This window comes from Mustela nivalis (assembly GCF_964662115.1).
Source record: "Mustela nivalis genome assembly, chromosome: 1".
NCBI classification, from domain to species: domain Eukaryota; kingdom Metazoa; phylum Chordata; class Mammalia; order Carnivora; family Mustelidae; genus Mustela; species Mustela nivalis.
In genome coordinates this window covers 166296183-166318844 of record NC_139020.1, presented here as the reverse complement: position 1 = coordinate 166318844, position 22662 = coordinate 166296183, and the positions used below count along the sequence as shown (strand labels likewise).

General features: G+C 45.0%; 1 protein-coding gene across 4 annotated transcripts in view; it reads right to left on the bottom strand.

Moving 5' to 3' along the window:
- Positions 1-22662, bottom strand: part of OXTR (oxytocin receptor) — a 103692-nt gene that overhangs the window by 19450 nt on the left and 61580 nt on the right. The window contains exon 1 of one of the 4 annotated variants that reach the window (XM_082742537.1): positions 723-985. The exons of 1 other annotated variant lie outside the window; for it this stretch is intronic. Coding sequence is in view for 1 of the 3 variants with exons in the window: in XM_082742536.1 (XP_082598662.1) it covers positions 458-496 (39 nt within the window). In the remaining 2 variants the exon portion in view is untranslated. Of the gene's footprint in view, positions 1-29; positions 113-457; positions 504-722; positions 986-22662 lie in introns of those variants that run through there. 2 more of the 4 variants (XM_082742536.1, XM_082742538.1) reach the window with 2 other exon arrangements.

Sequence of the window (22662 nt, the reverse complement as noted above, 5' to 3'; positions counted from 1 at the left end):
GCCACCCCGGAATTCCCCGTTTGAGGTACCTCCTCTGAGCCACTGGAAATGAGCGGGAATCTGCCAGACTGCCGGTTCCTTAAGATTTTAAGTCACTTACCCTGAGGGAGAGGGAAAGGTCCTAATCACTTTCCTGCGGGACTGCGCCTCCTAAACAGACCATCTCTCCCAGAGATCCCTAAACTAGCCCCCTGCCCCACCTTCCAGACCCTCAGCACATCGATCTCCCGACAGACGCCCCAAACAGCCATCTCTCCTTCCTCCAGTTACTTCCTTCGGAGATTCCCCCAAAGAGCCACTTGGCTTGGGAAGCTCCAGCTCAGAACCACCCCCCTTCAACCTCCTATTTCTAAGACGTCTAGCCATCCCCTCTCACCCCCGAACTTCCACAACAACTGCTTCGGTGGGTCCCCAATCCAGCGGCCCCTCCTGGAAGAACTCCTGTCTGAATACCTACCCCCAGGGCTCCCAAATGCTGTTCCGGGTACCCCCTCATAAGGATCCTCCCCAGCCCAGCAGTCCCCCGGGAAGCCGACGCTGTCTTAGCCCTCGACAGTTCAGGTCTATGCATCTTGAGCCTGAGTGGTCTCTTTGCAGTCTCTCAGAGCACGGGGCGTGTCTCCAGGTACCAGGGGCGCGAGGCACCCCACCACCTCCACTTGGGTTCCAATGGCTCCTCCAGCCCCAACCAACCCGTCTACCCGTGCGCAAGACCCAGCTACCTGCACCTAGTCCTCGAGCGGGCCTAAAGTTGGCTCCCTGGGGAAACTGCACCGCCGCGGACAGCTCCGAAGACGCGTGCGCTCCCAGGCCAGGTTGGGATGGCTGCTGGCGGCACCCAGTCTGATACTATCGTGAGGTCCCGGACTCTGAAGCCTCAGCTGGAATCCCCTCGCCCGCACCTAACTGGTCACTGGATAGGGACAGAAGGCGAGCTCGGAGCGCTGCCCAGGCTGTGCGCGCTGACAGCGTCAGGATGCGGCGCTGTCTGCTGGTGGCCCGCTTTTCTGCAGCCTGGGGCTGAGGCTGCACCACCACACGAGTCCGCTGGGAGGCGCGGAGCGCAGGCCCCGCCGACCCCGCAGAGCAGGGTTAACTCGCCCAGGGTTCGCCCCAGAACTGTAATAAACAGGGTTCTTTCACAGTGGCTTAAAACTGCAAGAGGGAGGGAGCTCATAAATAACCCGCTTGGTTTCTTCCTTTCTTGGCTTGGAAGCTCCTGACTCTCAGGCAAATGGGAGCTTGGACAGCGGTGTCCCCCCCCACCCAGTAGATGGTGATGAAGTTGCAAAAGCATTTAACTGACGTTTCCCAAACATCAGGTTAATTTCAACGCTTATTTTTCCCCTCCCCGAAGCTTGATATACTGGATTTAGCAGTGAATTCAAGTCCTTTTATTCCTATACCCATTCCTAAGGAATGAGAAATGCCTTCAGTTCTAATCAGCACTGGCAGAGGACTTCATTCTTTAGGTAGTTTTAGGGCAAAGATCTCAAGAAAAGAAAAGGGAAAAAGGTCTGCCTTCCTCTTAAATTGATTCTGTTCCTTTGTGGCCCGAAGCCATTTCTGCCTCTTTGCCATGCTTCAAAATTAAAATCCTACATGATGCCAAAGGAAGTAGAAATGTTAAAGACATCTTCTTCTGATTCTTAACTCCTTTTCTATTCTAAAATCAGGTGGGTTGTTGTTGTTGTTGTTTTGTTTGTTTGTTTGTTTGTTTGTTTGTTTGTTTTAAAGTAATTTGCAGAGACCAAGAATTAAGGCAGAAAAGGTAAGGATTCAAAAATGAACAAGGCTCTTTAAAATTTAAATGCATACTTCCTCCTGACATTTCCCTTCACCCTCTTTTACTTATGTGGAGAGAATTGAGTTAGTCATGGACTGGGTTTCCTGAATCCACAATTACAGCCCTGTGCCAGGACATCCTAGGGACAGACCATTACTCCATCCTGGTCCCAAGGTTCTAGTTGAGTGAGCATTCCTGGATGAGCCTGGGAATTCCAGCAGCCCTGGAATTTTAAAAACAAAATTCAAATGAATAAAATTTAAAGATCTTACTGGCTTTTTTCAGCAATGCATGAATCAGGCAGTATCCCATCTACTAAGTAAAAAAAAAAAAAAGCTCTGAGGAGATTTTTATGAAAGATTTTTATAGGCAGAAGGGAGCCCCAGAACATGGGAGTTATACTTGGCAACAAAGTGACTGGTTATTGCTCGGTTACTTTCACTATAGGGAAGGCAGGGGTCTGTCAGACAGATACTCACTAGTGCTGATCAGGTGGTTCCGGATTGACTGGTTTGAAATTCCAAACATCCCTGGGTGAGCTTAAACTGAATCTTAGTTTGGTAATGTGGGGCTAAACAGAAGCAACTCCATTTTGGGTCTGTTGCCTTGTTTTTAACACATTAATTAATAGTCTCCATCACACAAATTACAGATCAAATTACAAACTACTCAGGTGAGAATTAAGTAGTCTTCACTTTCTCCCCTGGCCTCAGTTTCCCCATATATAAAATGAGAGGGTTGATCAAGATCATCTCCTCTCTGAGATCTCATCCTTCTGGTTTTCTGTAATTTGATGATATATGCCATCTGAGAACCTAATTCTAAGAGGTAAAACACACCTGCCCCACTCCATGGTGGGATCAGGGAAGGGTTTTCCCTAAGTACCCCCAATGGGATACATTATATTTACCCATCACCTTACTTATTCCATACTTATCAGTAAAATGTGTTGAAAAAATGATTAATGGATTCCCCCAAGAACATCCCCCAGTATATTAATCACTAGGGTCAGACCCTGGCTTCCCAGAAAAAATATTTCTGTGGCAATCTGGCTATAGGAGGGCTGTATGTAAGAAAGTATGGCATTTGTACACATGGGTCATTCTTCCCAAGAGAAAGCAATGACAGAGATAAAGCATGACAATGAATGTAACAACATAACCCCTATTAAGGAAGTGGCATAAATACATGTATTCTCCATCTGTAGACACTGTTGGCCTAGGTGAAGACACAACAAGACATAACTGAGACAAAAAGCATTCTTTGGGAATAACTGAGCTTGGAATAAAAGCAGGCTGTTCTTTTGCAGAAGAAAAGGTTTATTGAGAATCAGGATCTTTGAAATCTGTGGCTTCTTTCAGAGAAATAGGGCCCCAGGAGCTGAGAGTCATTTCAAGGTGGTTGTTATCCTCCATACAAGCAAAGCAATTGGGATTCTCATGGTGTCTATCTTACAGATGGGGTTTAGAGGTTCAGAGAGTGTGAGGGGCTTGCCCAAGGCACACAGCTGGTCAAGGGCCAGTGTGGCTGGCATGAAGCATGAGGCAAGCCTAGAGAGGTCCACCAGAACCGGACCACCTAGGCTGGCAGCCTTGGAAAGAGGCTTCATGCTCTCTCCCTCAGTGCTGGAAACTGGGGGGGGGGGGGGGGGGGGAGGTTACCTGAAGGAGAGATGTGATAGGCAACAGCAGGAGGAGAGATTGGAAGGGGGCAAGTGGCAGGAGGCAGATGGGATAAGAGCCCCCTTGAGAGCAGATCTGACCTGAACAGAGAGATGGACAGGTGACTTACCCAAGGTCCCACTGCCATCAGAAATGAAGCCAGACCCAAACTCCTGTCTCTGCATAGACCCAGCCACCTCCTGTGTCCTGAAAGGCCTGAGCAGCACTGAAAAGGGGTTGGAGATAAAAGCCAGAAGGACCTTTTGGTGAAGGTGAGGGCAAGGGGGCATGGTCTGAGAGAGGACTTGAGACAGTCCCCAGGGACTATTTAAGAGGTCTGTGTAGATTCACACAGGACACCAAAGGAAACTAAGCTCTCTTCTCTCGTCTGCCACCCCTACCTTGTGTCTATCAGTCCATCTGCAAGCACAGAGGAACCTAAGGCAAATTCCAGTGAGCCAACAGCTCAAACACAAACACTGCCCCAAGCCCCAGACAACCCCATCTCTCCTCCTCCACCAATTCCAACAGCCTACTCACCTTCTTTTTTATTAAAAACAACAACAAAAAGGCATTTCTTCCCAGAGGGGCGCCCAACAAAACATCCTTTCCTCTTGGAAGGTTGAGCACATTTTGGCAAAGGAAAATGTACTATTTCCTGTGCTCTGTTATGCAGATTCATTAAGTAAATATTTTCTTAGCACCTACTGTATGCCCAGTGAGGTGACCCTGAATGGAACCCAGGAATTAAACTGGACCAACAGCAGTGCTCCTGAGGATAGGTGAGATCAGGTCAGGACAAGCAGAAGGACTGGAATCCCTGCCTGAATTCAGGGTTCCGATTGTACCAGAAATGCGCTGCTCTCTATGACCAGGGGCAAACCCCCACCCCTCCCTGGCCTCCATTTCCTCTCCTTAAAATGAGGGTATGGACATTCTTTAAGGTCCCCTCCAGCTCCGTCTGTCATTTTCTAAGTCTAGGCAGCCAGACACACAGAGTGAAGCAGTGGACACAGGATGGCTGCACAGGGGAAGCCTCTTTGGGCAGGGATGGCTCGGGCACATAGTAGGTCCTCAGGAAACATGGGTCAGAAGAGTGTGGACTGTCTGGGAAAGGAAAATGCTCTGTCAGGAGAGGAAGTCTTCAACAACTGAAAATAGCATCTTTCCCCTCTCTAACTGGTGAGAATGAGCAAGAAAAATACTCTGGGGCAGAGGGTGGTGGGGGAAGGGGTCCTGGGGAGACAAACAATGCTAATGGGAATGCATTTTGGAACAGCCTCCTTAGAAGGAAATAAGACAATATGTATCAAAAGTCTGGAAAACCTGGATACTTTTCACCACACAGCAAATGTATCCTTCTGGTGACAGAACTTAAGGACACAATTCGGCAAGAAGGCAAAGAGATTAATACAGATGTTAATCAAGCATTGAGAACAGTGAAAAAAGATGAATGGAAAGAGCTTTGTTACGTACCTCCAGCGAAAGAGGATACAGAGGTTAAAAATGACAGAGCGCAGGTGACTCCGTGGCTCAGTCCGCTGAGTGACTGCCTTCCGCCCAGGATCCTGGGAGCCAGCTCGAGCTCGGAATCAAGCTCCCTCCTTAGCGGTGAGCCTGTTTCTCCCTCTCCCTCTGCCTGCGGCTCTGCCTACTTGTGTGCTCTCTATCTCTCTGTCAAATAAATAAATAAAATCTTTCAAAAAAGAATGACAGATTGGATCTTTGTAAATTGACCTGTAATGGGTGTGTGTGTTGCGAAGAGAGGAAGAAGAGGATAAAGGATGGGGAGGAGGAGGGAGAGGGGAGAAAGGAGGCTGAGAGTTATCTATAAAGGATGTTACAAATTAACAGCAGTTATCTGTGGTTGGTAGGATCACGGATGGCCGCAATATTTTGACGGTCTGTACCTTGTGATATTCATAGTACATATAGATCATTTCTGCAATGTGAAAGGAGAGAATTCTGTTTCCCAAAAGCCATATCACAGATTGACAGGAGTGACTCTGGATGCTACCCTCTGCCTTGCCTCTGCAGGCTTCTCCCTCACCTACTGGAGAAGTCGAAGCATTCCTCCAAGTGTTTTCAAGCATCCTAGGCTTTGAGTGGGGCTTGCAGCTGGTGGGGGTCCTGGTCCCGCAGTGGGAACCCCACTGGAAAGGAACAGCTACTTTCTTCCATCCCCTCCCCCAGCTCTTCCTGAAGCTGTCAAGCACACAGCACTTTCTCTACGACGCTGACACACTCCATCCTAAAGCGCCACGTTCTGGCAACCTGTCCTCACAAGACAGATGTACCAGACCAGACCAGGACAGCCAAGGTCTTGCAGCCTGTATTCTTAGAGGCAGCCCATGTGCAGGACTTTTCCCTAAGAGCCACACCCGGGAGCTGAGCCAGGACACCCGAGCTGAGGGCAGGAGAGCCCAAGATTCTGGAGCGCTAGGACTAGGAAGAACACAAACACACATCTCCGTTCATTTCCCGCAGGGTGGATGTGAGGGTGGAAAGGAGGAGGGTTTTCTGATGTCACCCAGTGAAACAGAGGCTGAGCTGCCCTCCGAATGCCAGGCTCAGGGTGCTGATTAAGCGCCCCACTGACCAAACCACCCCTCCAATATGGCACAAACGCCACCCTCCTAGTCCCCAGCAGACTCTTAATTCCACCCCACAGCCCCTTGCAGGCCTCTGGCCTGCCCCTCTGCCTCCTCTGCTCCCGCAAAACTCTGCTCCCTGCAGCAAGCCAGGCTCTGTGGGCAGGACTCCCGACACTCCCTGCTCTCAAGTAGCCTGTCCCTTACTGGGAGAGCCCTTCCTGCTCATCCCCTTGTCAAATCCCACATCTTGTCCACTTTACAGGCAGAGAAACTGAGGCTCATGACAGGAAGGGGCTGCCTAAGATTGCCCTGCTTACTGGCATCAGACTAGATCTCTGACCCCTTTTCTGAGAACTGAGTTCTGGAACTTTCCATCTGGGTGCCAGAGAGTGGACACTTGCTTTGCTGCCTCCAAAATGGATGATCATGATCCTAAAGCCTCAGCTCTCCTGAGGTCTTCTTATTTATGCCTTCAGGAACCTTTAGAGTTCAAGGCTGGCAGAGGAGGATTCAATGAACCAGCTCGTGCAGGCTCACCTGGGGTAGACACACAGCCCCCGGATCTGGTCCCAGTGTTGCACGGAGGGGCAAGGCCTGCCAGCATTGAGTCTTCCAGCTATCACATGCTCACAGCGTAATGCTGAGAGGCATCCCCAACCTCTCTGTGCCTCAGTTAACTCAATTAACAAGTGATGATGGTGATAATAGCCATGTGCTTCAGTTACTATGGCTACAGAACAAATTGCCCCAAGATGTAGGGCTTTAAAACATTTATTTCACTCACAGAATAATGGTTTGAGCAGCACTTGGATGGGATAGCCCATCTCTGCTTCATTCAATGTCAGTTGGAGCAACTCAAAGGCTGGGGTTGGAATCTGCTATGGCTCGTGAAGGCTTGGTCTCCTGCAGGCAGCGGTCGGTCCCAGTGGGAACCGTGGCTGGGGCTGCAGTCAGAGCCCTGCAAATGGGCTCCCACACTGCGTCACACATGGCAGCTGGGTTCAAAGGCAAGCTTCATGTGTGAGAGAGACACAGAAAGAGAGAGACACACACAGAGAGAGAGAGAGAGAGCCAGAGAGAAAGATCCAGAAAGAAGCCATATCACTTCCCTCTGCCTCATTCCTTTCAACGCGGTGGTATCAAAGTCCCATTCCCAGTCAGGAGGAGGAGAACTGTGCTCTGCCTCTTTCAGGAGGAGGTACTGGAGGCAAATGAGACCCAAAGTATTGCTGTACCATTTTTGCAAAGTACACAGTCACACCAGGTCCCTGAGGGGTTCAGGGAGATTCAGTAGAACAAGAGCTAGAATGGCACGTGGCCCGTTGGGGGCACCAGACGCCGTCAGGTGGTCGCTGCCTACAAGAATGCGCAGGGGGTCTGGACCCTACAGCTGGGAAACAAGCCCTGCCCTGAAGATTAGTGAGAATCTGTCCTCTCTACCCCAAGCCCAAAAGCTCGAGGCTCCTTCAGTCACCCTTTTTGAGAGAAGCAGGGTCTGCTTGTGGCAAGAGCTCCAGAAAACACTGCTGGAGTTCTCCCCCACATGCCCCACCCTGCACACCCATCCCACCCCAAAATTATTGCTGAACGTCCCAGATTGGGAGCCAAGGGTGTTGGTCCTCAAGAAACCACACAGTCCTAAACAAGCCCCAGGCTACAGAGGCAAGCCACCTGGAAATGAGAACAGAAACCTCTGCCAACCACAGGGCCGGGGGAAATATGAGGCTGCTTCCGAAAAGCCAGGGGCAGACGTCTTGTAGGCCAGTAGAAATGGTCCCCAGCACACTGTTACTCCTGGCCCACCCGGGGGCCCGGGGAACCCTGTCCCAGGCTAAACTGTGATGGCAGGGAGGGTTTGTCCTCTCCTAACAAGTCTTCCCCTGGCCCTGCCAGTAAAGACCATGCCACTCAAATTTCAGCGGAAAAAAGCCCCAAATATCATGACTCCCAGAGGGCTTTTGTTGTACCTCACAGGGCATTTCTAATGGTAGAAAACTGGGCAAGTGACAGAGAAGACAAGCAAGGGCCCTGCCGAGCCCCTCCTCACAAGCTGGCCCATACACGACCCAGCAGCCCCGAGAGCTTCGCACGGCGCGGACATGCCACCAGAACCAGAACAAACACAACACGTCAGAGCCGGAAAGGACTCTAGAAATCATCTTCCACATCCCTTCTGTTTCTCAGAGAATCAAAGTGACGTCCAGAATGAGAAAGGGGGAAAAAAAAAAAAAAAAACCCAGCCCTGGTTTCTGCTGATTCCTTGCGGGGCGAGGGCCCCTGGGGCCGAAGCTGTGATTCATGCCCAACTGGGTGACTCTAGCCACGAGCCCCACGGGAACAGCCTGGGCACCTCCTCAGATGAGCTGGTTCAGAGACTGCCTGCAACTGGGGGAGAGGCCGACCTGAGATCCCTGGGTCCAGCCCCAGGGGGCAGGCCCCGTTTCCTAACTTGTAGAACCTGGTGCCAAGTGAGGGGCGGAAAATGCCCCTTTCCAATGAAAAAGTGACAAGGCAGAGCCCCTTGGCCAAACACTATGACCCATTTTAAGACAGTGAGAGAAGAGTGAGGATGGGGCTGGCGCTGAGGCACAGACAGCATCCCGTGAAGCCAGCCTTCCAGAAGCTTCCCTCACACCACCCACCCCACCTTTCCAAAGCACCCCTTGAAGCTGTCCTCCCTCCCTTGGCCTCCACGCCACACGCCACTCCATGCTGCCACTCGCACACGCTCCCTGGGGAAGCCACAAGCCCTCTGCTCCTCCCACCTGCTCTCCAGACAGCAGCCAGCCTTGCCTTTGATTTTTTTTTTCCCCAAGATTTATTTATTTGAGAGACAGAGAGATAGACAGCAAGGGGGAGAGGGACAGAGAAAGAGGGAGAGAGAGTCTCAAGCCGACTCCCTCCTGAGCACTGAGCCCAGTGCAAGTCCAATGTCACTGCCCTGAGATGACCGCCAGAGCCAAAACCCAGAGTCAGAGGCTTAACTGACCATGCCACCCAGGCGCCCCAAGTGCCGCCTTTGAAAATGCCACATGTGATGATATCATCCTCTGTTGCTAACAATTCAGTGTCTTCCCCCCAGGGATAAAGACCAAGGCTTTAACGCAGCCCATGGCACCTGAGGGGCCCAGCCACTGCCACCAGGCAGCCTTGTCTTGTGCCACCCTCTTTGCAATTCTCTGAGCTTCTGCCAATGCCACGTTCCCTCTTACTCATGTGTCATATCCCAGCAAACCCCCCATGTCCTTCTAACCCCGTCAGAACCCCATGCCTCTCCCTCTCAACACTTTGCACTGGTGTGATTTCACATCTGTGGGTTGAGGGAGGTTGACTAATGCCTGACCCCGTAGGCAGAAGCCAGATCTGGTGGCATTCACCAGTGTCCCCCACTCCCACACCCCGTGCCTAGCATGGTGTGTGTGCACAAGTCACGTGATGAATGGCTTGACTAATAAGGCAGCACCACGTGCATGGAAATCCCAGGGCTAACAGTGTGCCTGGAGTCCTCTAGGCACCAGAATATTTTCTCCACTGTAACAAGGAGACAAGAACACCTTCCTTTATCGAATGGTGTAAGGATGAGAATAGGTACAAAAAACAGCTGGCCCAAGAGAGATACTCAGTAGTGTCTGTGAAGTGTTTGTGGGGGAATACAGATGGGCCTGGGGCAAGGGCACATCTCTCTCACATCCCTACTCCCGGGTATCTGGGATTCTAGGAAAAAGCTCTCGAAATCATTTGTTTCTACTGTCAGATCAGAGGTCTAATGCCATTTTTCCTCTTGAGGAATATGAACTTAAAGAGGGACTCCTCGTAAATGAAGTTGGGTTCATTGAGTTGTAAAAGTCCTCATAGCCAGGCGAGGTATGTGGATGCGGGAGGGAAAGTTCAAACCTAGCTGCGGCGAGCTCCAAACCTAGGCCCCATTCTACATCAGGTTGCCTTTTAGGTTAATTAATAAACCTAACTTAATTAATTTTAGCCTCAGTGAGGTTTAGCCTAAACCCTAATTCGAATCTCACTTACCTAACTTCTGGTACCAAAAAAAGCAGGATGGACACCCAACCCTACCCATAGGCACAGCGCTGCCCAGGCCACATCCAACTTTCTTGTTCCCCGAGAGCTTCCTGAAGTTCAGACTCAAGGAAAAGATTATCAAGGGGCCTTGTCAACTCAAACAGAAGGCAAGCTGCCCCTGCCTGCCAGGCCACCCGCCAGGGAAAGGGGTAGCAGGAGGGCTGCTGCTGATCCTCTCACGCAGCCTTACCTTGGCTCTGCCTTCTCAGGCAGGGTCTGCAATGCCCAGAGGTCATGTCCAGCCTGGCAACGGGTAGGCATTGTGTGGCCCCACCAACAGCTGTCCAGGGTGTCTGGAGAGGGAATGGACGCCCCTTGCTTTGAAACGTGGCTGCAGGCAGAGGAATTTGAACCCCTGCTGCAAAGCCCATCTCCTCCAGCCTGCAAAGCTTAGAGTCTGCAGGGAGCCAAAGCGCCTTTATAAAGAGTCCGAATCAGAACATCCTCCCACATCTGTCCTGCTTCTGTTCTTCCTCAGAGCACATTCCGGTCTCTTCGCTTGTTACAGCTTAAAAAACAGCTCTATGCAGTCCTTAGGCAGGAATCCCCATTCCTCAAAGAGGAAACGGAGACTAGGGAATGATTTTCTCCAGGGGCAGCACTGCAGTCCTTACTGAGTGCTTGCTGTATGCTTCCCGAGAGCTCTGCATGAACTATCCCAGTTACATTCTGAGAAGTGTTTTAATTATTTACCTTCATTCTCCAGGTAAGACCTGAAAGCTGGGAGCTGGGGAGAGCTAAATAACTTGTTCCAGGTTACACAGCTAGAAAACAAAATGGAGCTTGGGTTTGAATCAGGATTGCCTGACTGCAAAGACCAGGCACTAGATTTAGCCTAGTCTGGCAGCCATTTCCCAGAAATGGCCACTCTGCAAGGTTCCCACTCCGAGTCCAGAGCAGCAAGACTCTGTTCATTTCTGGGCCCCACCCGTCAATGCTGAACCTGCTGCCAAGCCTGGTCCTAACACCTCTCTCTCAGACCCAACACTGACCCACAAATCTGTGAACCCACAGATTTTCAAGGAAGTAGGGCTCAAAGCATGATGTCCAACCCACTTTCCTAGAAAACACTGCTGCCCGCATCATAAATTCCCATTCCAAAAAACTCTAACCACACAGAGATGTTTACTAAAACACAACCTTAGCTCCGAGGGATTTACTGTCGGAACACCAAGGTATGTGAAATTGCAGGACACCAAAGCTCCCGCTCTGTTCCAGGCACGGTTTCAGGCCCTTAAGATTCAGCTTTGAGTAAGACAGACCAAGTTCCTGCCCCCCTGGAGTATTCCTCCCTACATTCCAGTGGGAGAGATCATAAACAAATATACACATAGAACAGTAACATAATAGCAGGAGGGAATAAGAACTCTGAAAAAGAAAAAAAAAATCAAGGTAAGGAGACAGAAGGAAACTTGGCTGTTATTTTAGGTGAAGCTATCAGGGAAGGCCAATTTGAGGAGGTAAAACTGGGAGAGATTCTATAAACTGGAGTTAGCTGTGGGAGATGAGCATTTTAGGCAGAGATAATTGCAAGTGCAAAGGCCGAGAGGCAGCAACAATCTGATGTAGCATGAAGTGTGTTCAAAGTAGAGTGAACTGAGGGTACAGTAATAAGAAATGAGGTCATGGAGGTCAAGGTCCCAATCACAGAGGGTCTCATGAGCCATCAGGAGAATTTGGACTCCTTTCTAAATATGAGAGAAATTAGAAGGTTCAAGTGGGGTAATGATATAATTCTACAGATTTTTTTTTTTTGGCTTGGATAACACAAATATATTTTCTCACACTTCTGGACACTATATGTTATAGTATCCTATATGCCACTATATGTTATATATATGTTCATGATTAAGGTATTGACAGGTTTCTTTTTTCTTTCACGTTTACTGAGATACAATTGACATACAGCACTGTACAAGTTTAAGGTATACAGCATAATGACTTAGTATATGTTGTTGGATAATCACCACAATACACCTAGGTAGCATTCATCATATCATATTGATAACTAAAGAGAAGGAAAATATTTTTCCTCATCATAACTAATTTTAGGACTTACTCTCCTAGCAACTTTCAGGTATACCATACAGTAGTGTTAACTACTGTCATTATATTGTATTTTATATCCCCAGTACTTAGCTTGTAACTAGAGTTTTGTACCTTCAACCACCTCCATCCAATCTTTCTACCTTCTCTTGATAACCACAACTCTGATCTTTTTCTATGAGTGTGGTTTTATTTTTTTAGATTCCACATTTAAGTGAGATCATACAATATTTGCCTTCCTCTGTCTCACTTATTTTCCTTAGCATAATGCATTCAAGATCCATCCATGTTGTTGCAAATGGAAGGATTTCCTGCCTTTTAATGGGTAAATAGTATTTTATATATATAGTGGAATGATAAATATTTTCTATTATATATATACTTCTCTATTATATATTTTATATATTATATACATATATTTTTTTAATTTATTTATTTTGGGGGGGAGAAGGAGGAGGAGGGGCAGATGGAGAGAGAGAATCTTTTTTTTTTTTAAGATTTTATTTATTTATTTGACACAGAGAGAGAGATCACAAGTAGGCAGAGAGGCAGGCAGAGAGGGGGGAAGCAGGCTCCCCACTGAGCAGAGAGCCCAATGCAGGGCTCGATCCCAGGACCCTGAGATCATGACCCGAGCCGAAGGCAGAGGCTTAACCCACTGAGTCACCCAGGCGCCCCCAAATTTTTATTTTTAGTTTGGCTTGAGAGAGTGAGCATGAGTGGGGAGGGGTAGAAGGAGAAGGAGAAAGAAAATCTTAAGCAGGCCCCACTGCAGCTCAACCTTACAACCCTGAGATCATGACCTAAGCCAAAATCAAGAGTGAGATATTTAACCGACTGGGTGACCCTGGTTCCCCAATAATCAAAATTTTTAATTAAAACCACAGCATTTCATTAAAATTTTATTATATTTTATTTATTAAAATTTAAGTACATTTTGTAAAATTACAAAATAAGTACATTTTATTAAAATTTTATTTAAAAATTTCATTTTATTAAAACCACTGCACCAAAACAGAACAAAACACATATATAGCATTATTTACATTTTTGAAAATCTCTTCATAATCTTGCTCAATAGATAGCAATTGAATTATGATTTTTTCTACATTCAGTCAGTTGCAACATGAAGTTTTGGTTGAGGACTAGGATGAAAAAGGAGCCTTACTCAGATGTAGTTAGAAAAAGGAAGTGTATTTTAAACAGTTTTTTCAGTATTGTGGATTTTCTTCTTTGATACTACACTAAAACTCAACAAGTCATTGTTTCAAAAAGGCTAGTAGCAATGTAGAAACTGGAGCCATCTAAATGAACTTTTAACACATTGATACATCAAAACCCACTGGTTGGTTGATCTTGACCGTAAAAGCATATGATTTCATAACATCCTGCATGAGTTTATGCAGATCTTCCAAATGTTCATAAAATTTCCTCAAACAACATTCTAAAATGCATATTCATTAATATCACCAATGACCTCATCAGGAGTGTCTTCATGTATTAAAAGCCACCAAACTCAGAGAGTTATATACAAGTTTTCTGAAGTTCTGTTTCCCTTCAAAGCTGCAATTTAGTCCTTGTCAACAAATCCTGTAAACTCTTTTCTTTGAAGTGACAAGTCAGTTTCATTCATTTTTGTGAAAGTTTCTGACAGATACCCAAAGTTTGTTTTCCCTGGTTCTTTCCAGTAAAAATTGTGTTCCATGAACAAAGCAGCTAGTCCAACTCACAACCCAAGCCACAGGCATGTCTCCTTGTCACAACCGTCATACCTCATGTGCAGAAGTGCTTTGTGCCTTCCTCCTAGCTCATCACCAGGACTATGAAAGTGCAGTGTGCTCAAAAGTTGATATTTAACAAAATTAGTATTTTTTTTCTTTTGCTTCGTCCAGAACATTTTTAAGTGGAACTGGCATTTTTTTACTCTAAGTGTGTGGCAAGGAAGAATACAGTGACTATTACTAGAAAGAGTGCCAGGGCCTCAATTCATATTTAGGTCCCAGCAGTTTTACTGGCCTGTGGTAGGCAGAATAATGCGCCCACCACCACCACCAAGAGGTCCATGACCTAATCCTTAGGACCTGTGAACTTCTTCTGGTGCATGGCAAGGGGAAAATCAGTCACGGGTCAGCTGACATTGAAATAGGGGATATTTTACAGGGTTGTGTGGGTGGACTCAAAGTAACCACAAGATTCCTTATCAATGAAAGAGAGTAGGGGGCAGAGTCAGTGTCAGTGTCACAGAGAGACTGTAGGAAATTGCACTGCTATCTTTGAAGATGGAGGAAGCAGGCATCAGCCAAAAAAGGTGGCCTAGAAGCTGGGACAGACAAGGAAACAGAGTCTCCTGGAGGAGTGCAGCTCTGGAATGAAACCTAGCTGTTAGTTAGCCCGGGAGATCCATTCTCAACTTCTGATCTCCAGAACTGTATCGTAACAAACTTATGGGATTTTAAGCCATTTGGGACACTTTTATCAGTTGCTGATAAAACTTCATACTCATTAGCACACTCCCCATTTCTCTCCAAACGTCCAGCTCTAGGCAACCACTCATGTATTTCCCATATCTATGGATTGTCTGGGCATTTCATATCCAGGAATCATGGACTCATGCAATATAAGGCCTTTCCTGTCTGACTGTTTTGATCCTGTGTCATGGCTTCATGGTCCATCCATTGCTGCAGCATGTGTCACAGTATTACATTTCTTTTTCTTGCTAAAAAGACCTGGATATTTGGGGGTTGTTTCCACTTTCTGGCTCTACAGTAGCCACCCCCCCCCCTTATGTGTGGGGGATAAGTTCCAAGACCACCAGGGGATGCCTGAAATCATGGATGGTACTGACCCTAAATACACTGTTTTCTCCCATGCATACATACCTATGATAGTTTAATTTATAAGTAAGGTACAGGAAGAGATGAACAATACAGTAATCTCTTAATGTAAAGAGATTAACAATAACGAATAGAACAATGACAATATACTCCAATAAAAGTTATTACATGAATGTCTCTCTCTCAAAATATTTTAATGTACTGCTGTCAGCCTTCTTCTTATGCTGATGTGAGATGATAAAACACCTGTGTGGTGAGATGAAGTGAGGGGAATGACAGAGGCATAGCGATGTAGCGGCAGGCTAGTACTGACCTTCTGGCCATATGTCAGAACGACAGTCATTTGCTTCTGGACTATGGTTGATCATGAGTAACGTGACAGCATGGAAAGCAAAACCATAGATAAGGAAGGACTGCTGTGACAAATGTTACGGCCACAAACATTTGTGTGCAAGTTCTTCTATGAACTCATAGTTTCAGTTTTCTTGGGCATACAACTGGGAGTGAAAATCCTGGGGCATATGATAACACCATGTTTAACACTGTGAGGCATGTCCTCACTGTTCTCCAAAGTGACTGCATCATTTTACATTCCCACTCTCAGAATATGAGGGTTCCACTTTCTCCATACCCTTGTCGACACTTGTTACTATCTCTCTCTTTTGATCATAGCCATCTTGCTGGATGTGAAGTGATAACTCATTGCCCTTTCGGTATGCACTGTCCTGACGGCTAGTGACGCCGAGCAGCTTCTTGTGTGTTTACTGGCTATCTGCATATCTCATCTGCATAACTGTCTATTTACCCTCTGCCGTTTTAAAAATTGGGTTATCTTTTAATTACTGGATTATAGACATTTTTTATATATTCTAGAAACACCTCCCTTTTCAGAAATATCACTTGTAAATATTTTCTCCTATTCTGTGAATTGTCTTTTTCACTTCCTTGATGGTGTTCTTTGAAGCATGAAAGTTTTCAATGTTGACAAAGTACAATTTAATTTTTTTTTTTTTTTGTCACTTGTGATTTTGGTGTCGGCCCTACAAAACTACTGCTAAATCCCATAAAGACTTATGCCTATGGTTTCTTTTAAGAGTTTTATGGTGTTAGCTCTTTGATGCATTGTGAGTTAATTTTTGCACCTCGTATGAGATAGAGGTTTGAATTCATTCTTGAGCATCTGGATATCCAGTTTTCTCAGAACCATTTGTTGAAAAGACTATCCTTTCTCCATTGATGGGCCTTGTGGAAAACCAACTGTCCATAATGATGATGACTTATTTCCAGACCCTCAATGATAATACATTTACTTACGTGTCTATCCTCATACTGGTATCATACTGTCTTGATAATTGTAGCTTTGTGCTAAATTTTGAAATGGAGAAGTGTGAATTCTCCAGCTTTGTTCTTTTTGGTTTTTGGCTATCCTGGGCCCTTTACATTTCTCCATGAATTTTAGAATCAGCTTATTAATCAGCTGGAATTTTAATAGCTGATTGAATCTGTAGATCAACTTGGAGAGTGTTACCTTCTTAGCATTAATAACTTTTCTGATCCATGAAAATGGGATGTCTTTCCATGATTTAGGTCTTCTTTAATTTCTTTTAATGATGATATATAATTTTCAGAATATAAATTTTACACTTTTTACTGAAAAGTATTTCTAAGTATTTCATTTTTATGCTAATATAAATGGAATCACTTTCTTAATTTCATTTTCAGATTGTTCACTGCAGGTATGTAAATACAAATAGTTTTATATATGGATCTTGTATCCTGCAACCTTGATAAACCCTTCTGTTTTTTCTAATGGTTTTTTTAGTGAGGTGTTCTGACTAGAGCTTGCTGTCTGGTGTTGAATAGAAGTGGAGAGTCAACATCCTTGTACTGGTCTTAGAAGGGAAGCATTCAATGTTTCACTATTAAATATGAGGTTGGCAGTGGGTTTTTTGTGTTTTGGGGAAGTTCCCTCTATTCCTAGTTTGTGAATATTTTTATCATGAAGAGGTATTAATCTAATGTTTCTTCTGCATCCATAGAGATGACTGATTTTTTCTTTTATTTTCCTTTATTCTATTGATATGGTATATTACATTATTTGATTTTCTGATGTTAAGTCAATCTTGAATTCCTTGGTCATGCTGTGTAAAGTTTGTTTTTTTTAATATGTTTGTAAATTCAGTTTGCTAGTTTGTTTTTTTTTTTTTCTTCCTTGAGGATTTTTTTTTTTTGGCCCCTTTTCCTAAGATGCATTGGTCTATAGTTTTCGTCTCCTGTGACATCTTTACCTGATCTTGGTATCAGAATATTGCTGACCCCACCGAATGAGTTGGGAAATGTGCTCTCCTCTTCTGTTCTTGGAAAAGTCTGTTAAACACTTGGCATTTAAATATATGGTAGAATTCATAAATGAAGCCTTCTGGGTCTGGCCTCTTTATGGGTGGTTTTGCTTATTTCTAGCCATTAATTCTCTAACCATTCAATCTCTTTATTTGCTATATGGGTCTATTCAGATATCCTGTTATTTCTTCAGTCAGTTTCAATAAATTTTGTCTTTCTAAAAATTTATTCATTTTCTGAGTTATCTCATTTGTTATCATACAGTTTTTCATTGTATTCTCTTATAATCCTTTTAATTCCTGTAAGGTCAAAGGTTTGTAAGGTCTTTCATTCCTTATTTTAGAAATTTCATTCTTCTCTCTTTCTTACTTGGTCAATGTAGCTAAAAGCTTATCAACTCTATTGATCTTTTCATGTAACTAACTTTTCATCCTGTTAATTTTCTCTATTTTTTTCTATCTTCTATATCATTAATCCCTGCTCTAATCTTCTTTATTACCTTCATCCTGCTTCCTTTGAGTTTAGTTTACTCTTCTTTTTCCAGAATTTTAAGGTAGACAATCATGTTGATTTGAGATCTTCCTTCTTTTTAATATAGGCATTTACAACTATAAATTTCTCCTGAAGTTTTGTTTTAGTTGGATCCCATAAGTTTTGGTATGTTGTATCTTCATTTTCATTCATTTCAAAGAATTTTTTTTCTTTGTGATTTCTTCTTCTACCATTAGTTATTTGAGAGTATGTAGTATAATTTACAGACAGTCATGACTTCCAAATTTCCTTTTGTTGTTGATTTTTTTAAAAAAGATTTTATTTATTTATTCAAAAGAGAGCACAATTAGGGGAAGAAGCAGAAGGAGAGGGAGAAGCAAGCTCCATCCCAGGACCCTGGGATCATGACCCACGCTGAAGGCAGACTTAACTGATTGAGCCACCCAGGCGCCCATCTGTTTTGATTTATAATCTCAGTCTATGAGACCAGAGAACACATTCTGTATTATTTTCATCCTCTCAAATTTATTAAGATGTATTTTATGGCCTAAACTTTGGTCTGTCCTGGAGAATGTTCCATGTGCATTTGAGAGGAATGTGGATTCTGCTGCTGTTGTATAGAATGTTGTATAGATATCTGCTATGTCTAGTTGATTTATAATGTTGTTCAAGTCTTTTCCTTGTTGATCTTCCATCTAGTTTTCTATTATTGAAATTAAGATATTGAAGTCATAAACTTATTGTTGAATTGTCTATTCCTACCGTCAGTTCCATCAGTTTTTGTTTAATGTATTTTAGAACTCTATTAGGCTTATGTATGTTTATAATTGTCACATTTTCCTGATGGATTTACTCTTCCATCATTATAGAATGTCCTTTTTTGTTTTTAGTAACTTTTTTGTCTGGAAATCTATCTGCTATCAGTACAACCACTACAGCTTTCTTATGGTTGCTGTTTGCATGACAAATTTTCTACATCATTTTACTTTCAATCTATTTTACCTGTGAATTCAAAGTATGTCTCCTGTAAACAGGATATAGTTGGGTCTCGTTTTTTTATCCAATCCACTGGATTGAACATCAGTGCCTATGTTAACACTATATAAAAGATATATAAGGTCTTTACATTATTATAAAAACCATTTGACCTCACAGATCCCCTTTAGTCCACCCTTTGAGAACACTTCAATAATAAGCATTTATTTAGCTTATGCATGTGCAAGTTTACTGGGAGTAGACTGATCTAGGCTGAGCCTGGCTGGATAACTCTCCTGGGACCAGGAGGCTATTGCAAACATACCATTCTCTTGGTAACAACAGAAGCTCAAGATGCCAAGTGAAACAAACCTTTTAAGGATCTACCTTATTGCATTAGTCAAAGCAAGTCACATGACCGAACCCAAAGCCAAGGAGCCAGAAAATACATTCCACCCCTTTAATCAGAAGAACTGCAAAATCCACACAAAGCCAAAGAATACTAATGAGGCGAATGAGGCAATCTACACAGGGCCCAGGAGTGGGAGCAGAGGGGCCAGTGAAGAGCTACGGAAGCAGCCTGTGAGAGACGATGGTGCCTCACACTAGGGTAACAGCAGAGAGAGAAGTCAAAAGCAGACGGCTCTGGGTATGATTTTAGGCAAGTCAGTTCTTCTAAGCCTTCATCTAGTCCACCGTGAAAAGGTGTTATTATGACAATTAAATGAGATAATGCAAACAACGTTTTGCCCCCAATAGGCATTTGCTCTATGAAGGCTCTTACTCTTATCTCTAATGGGGAGTGGGGATGATTGAAGACCTTCACAGATTTCTAGTCAGGACCAAAGCACCAGGAGCAAAGGTTCGCACATAAAATATACTCCAATTGTTCATTACTTCTATTCTGTCAGCTTTCTAAAAGGATTTGAGGAGATTTACAGTAAAAGACTCAGCTATATTAACACTATGAAAAGCATGGTGAGGAAAGAAGAAAAAGGACTTGTCTCTCTGACTTAGTTCTTGAACTGATGAAACCATATAAAGAAAAGGATTTTAGTCATTCTGCTCTACATGGAAAGTATGCTGGTATTTCTGATGGAGCTAACCACATTCCACAGAGATATGTTACTATGTGGCTGGATGTGGACAGAGGAGGTAAGATTGAGTTCGTGGGGGAAGCTTCCAGGTTAATTTAGATACCAATTCATGGGGACTTCCTTTCTTTGATTTTTCCCGTCAGCATTCATCTGCAGGAAAAGATGATAATTCAGCTTGGTGATCTCAAACAAGTTCTTAATCTCTTTGTACTTGGGTTTATCTGTAAAGTGGGGATATTGCTAATAATACTTCCTTTGAGGACTAATTGAGTTAATATACTTAATATGCACTGTATTACAGCAGAAACTAACACAGAGAGTGTTACCAAGTCTTTCATATTATTGCTATCATTATTTTATAAAAACTCAGATGTTATTACCCACAAAAGTTGGGCACGGCTTCACAAAGTCAGTTTGAGACTTAATCTTTTTGCTTAGGAAAATTAGGGTCTACATGTCTTCAAGAAACCAATGCCCTGCTCCTACTTTTAGAGCAAGAATCTACATTTCCTCTCTGATTGCTCCTCTCAGATTTGAAGCCCACAGGTAATCAAGAAGAAAGCCAAGTCCTGCAACTTGCTAAGACCTACACAGGCATTGCCTTGCCCTCCCCCAGAGCATCCAGTCTGGCCATGTTCACAGTGCTTCCAGAGCTGTCACTAGAAGATAATAAAGACTAGACATAAAGTTAGATCTACAATGCTCAAACAAGGGTTGGCCTTCAAAAGCTTTCTTTTAAAGCTGAGGAAATTGTGGCTCAGAGAAGAGGAGAGAGTTGCCTAAGGTCACACTGTTAGTGGCAATAATATCTGCCTGGCCCCAGGACCCATGGACTTCATGATAATACCTTTATGGACGCTGCAACAAAGCTCCCTCACTCAAGCTCCAATCCTCAGTGTCTTGGATCCACTCTCTGGACAGAGTCTATAGACCCTTTTCTCACCATGTCATTCTGCTCTCCCCCTCAGAAAGCATAGTATACAGATGAGACCATTTTCTAGATGATGTCTGCCCAGCCCTGAGGCTGGTGAGACAGTCCTCTCCTTTGTCCTAAATGTCACACTCCCATTAATGTGGCTCAATAACAATGTGGCTTCCTTGGAAGCTCCTGTCATGTTGACTTACATGCTGCTTACCATCTACTGACCCGGAGGCCCCTGCAGAGGATGCTGCTGAGCAAAGCCTCCCTCTACTCCAGCATCTCACACTCAGAGCACCTGATGGCTAGCTCAGTAGCTCACCCTGAGAGGCTCAGAGCGCCCTGGCTGATCAGCTTCACTGACTTCTGCAAGGGAGGGGACTGGGACTGCAACCCAAGAAGAGGACTCCAAGGTGACCTGCTCCTCTGGTACCTACCCGTCAGGACGGCCACCGATTCAGGCCTGGCCCACATTTTCCTGGGGGGAAAGAAACCAGTCTTAATGCTCCCAATCTTGCTTCCCTGACACTCTCTCAACCTTTTCTTGGAATCTCAAACAATCCAGCTCTGCCCATCCTCTTCTGAGCCTACCTAGCCCCTACAGAGCCATAGAGATGATCATGCAAACTACCCATGCTCTGAGGTGGGGGGGAAGCAGGTTGAAGAATGCTATGGGGAAAGTATGGCATGGCATTTTTTTTTTTTTGCAAAAATAAAAAATCTTTTGTGAATTATATTCAATCATATGATCGTAGGAAAGATAACAGGTTGTTTGTTTGTTTTTAAAGATTTTATGTATTTATTTGGGAGACAGAGAGTGAGAGAGAGCATGAGACAGAAAAAGGTCAGAGGGAAAACTGGACTCCCCATGGAGCTGGGAACCTGATGCAGGACTCGATCCTAAGACTACAGGATCATGACCTAAACTGAAGGCAATCGCTTGAACCAACTGAGCCACCCAGGTGCCCAAGATAACAGATTGTTAATGGTGCTTGGTCAACTCTGAAAGCTGGGCTGGTGTTAAGTGAGGAAGCTACAGCTTTCTGCTGTACACATTTCAGTATTTTCTGAACTAATGAACATGCTTGTTAATGTTAAATTTGTTAGTTGAGTGGATGAATGGAAGAGGGAAAGAAGAAACGAAGGACGGCAGGAAGAAGAAGGAATTGAAGTCTAAGTGCTCAGCACAGTGCCGGGTACACCGTAAGAGCTCCACTAGGCTTAGCTTTACTCAGCTCCTCAACCAGCTTGGAACAAGGGTTGGTCCCCTGCCCAGCTGCCCCCCTTTAGCTCCTCTCCCTGAGTATTGCTTCTGGTCAACCCTACCATCATGCCTTAACCCCACAGTCAACTCGGGAAAAACACCCTCCCCCTCCACTTTCCACCTGCCAGTGACCATGGCCTCCTCTCTCAGAAATGGTCTGGCCAACTCATGCCCAAGGAGATGTTACCAGTTTAATATCTCCATACAATTTTAAGGGGCAGGACCCACCAAAACAGTTTACCCTATGGAGAGGAGTAGTGAAGAGGGTTCTGGAGACATAGGCTGTCAGTTGGTGGCGTTACCTAGTATGGGCTTCAGGACCCCACAGGAGAATCTCCAGTGCTGCTGGCCCCTGTCCTCTTTGGGTTAGGAGCCCCGAGGAGCCTGAGCCCCACAGCACTGGCCTGTGAAGGCTAGTTCCTACCCTTGACAAAGCTATCCACATCCCATGCCTCCCACAAAGAGCAGTCTCCTTCCTGGCCTGGCGGGCCCGCCTCTCGGCTTCCTACCTAAGCCCTGACACATGGCCCTGATGTGGCAGAAGAATGTCTCCCCTAGGAGATTCGGTCTGATTCCA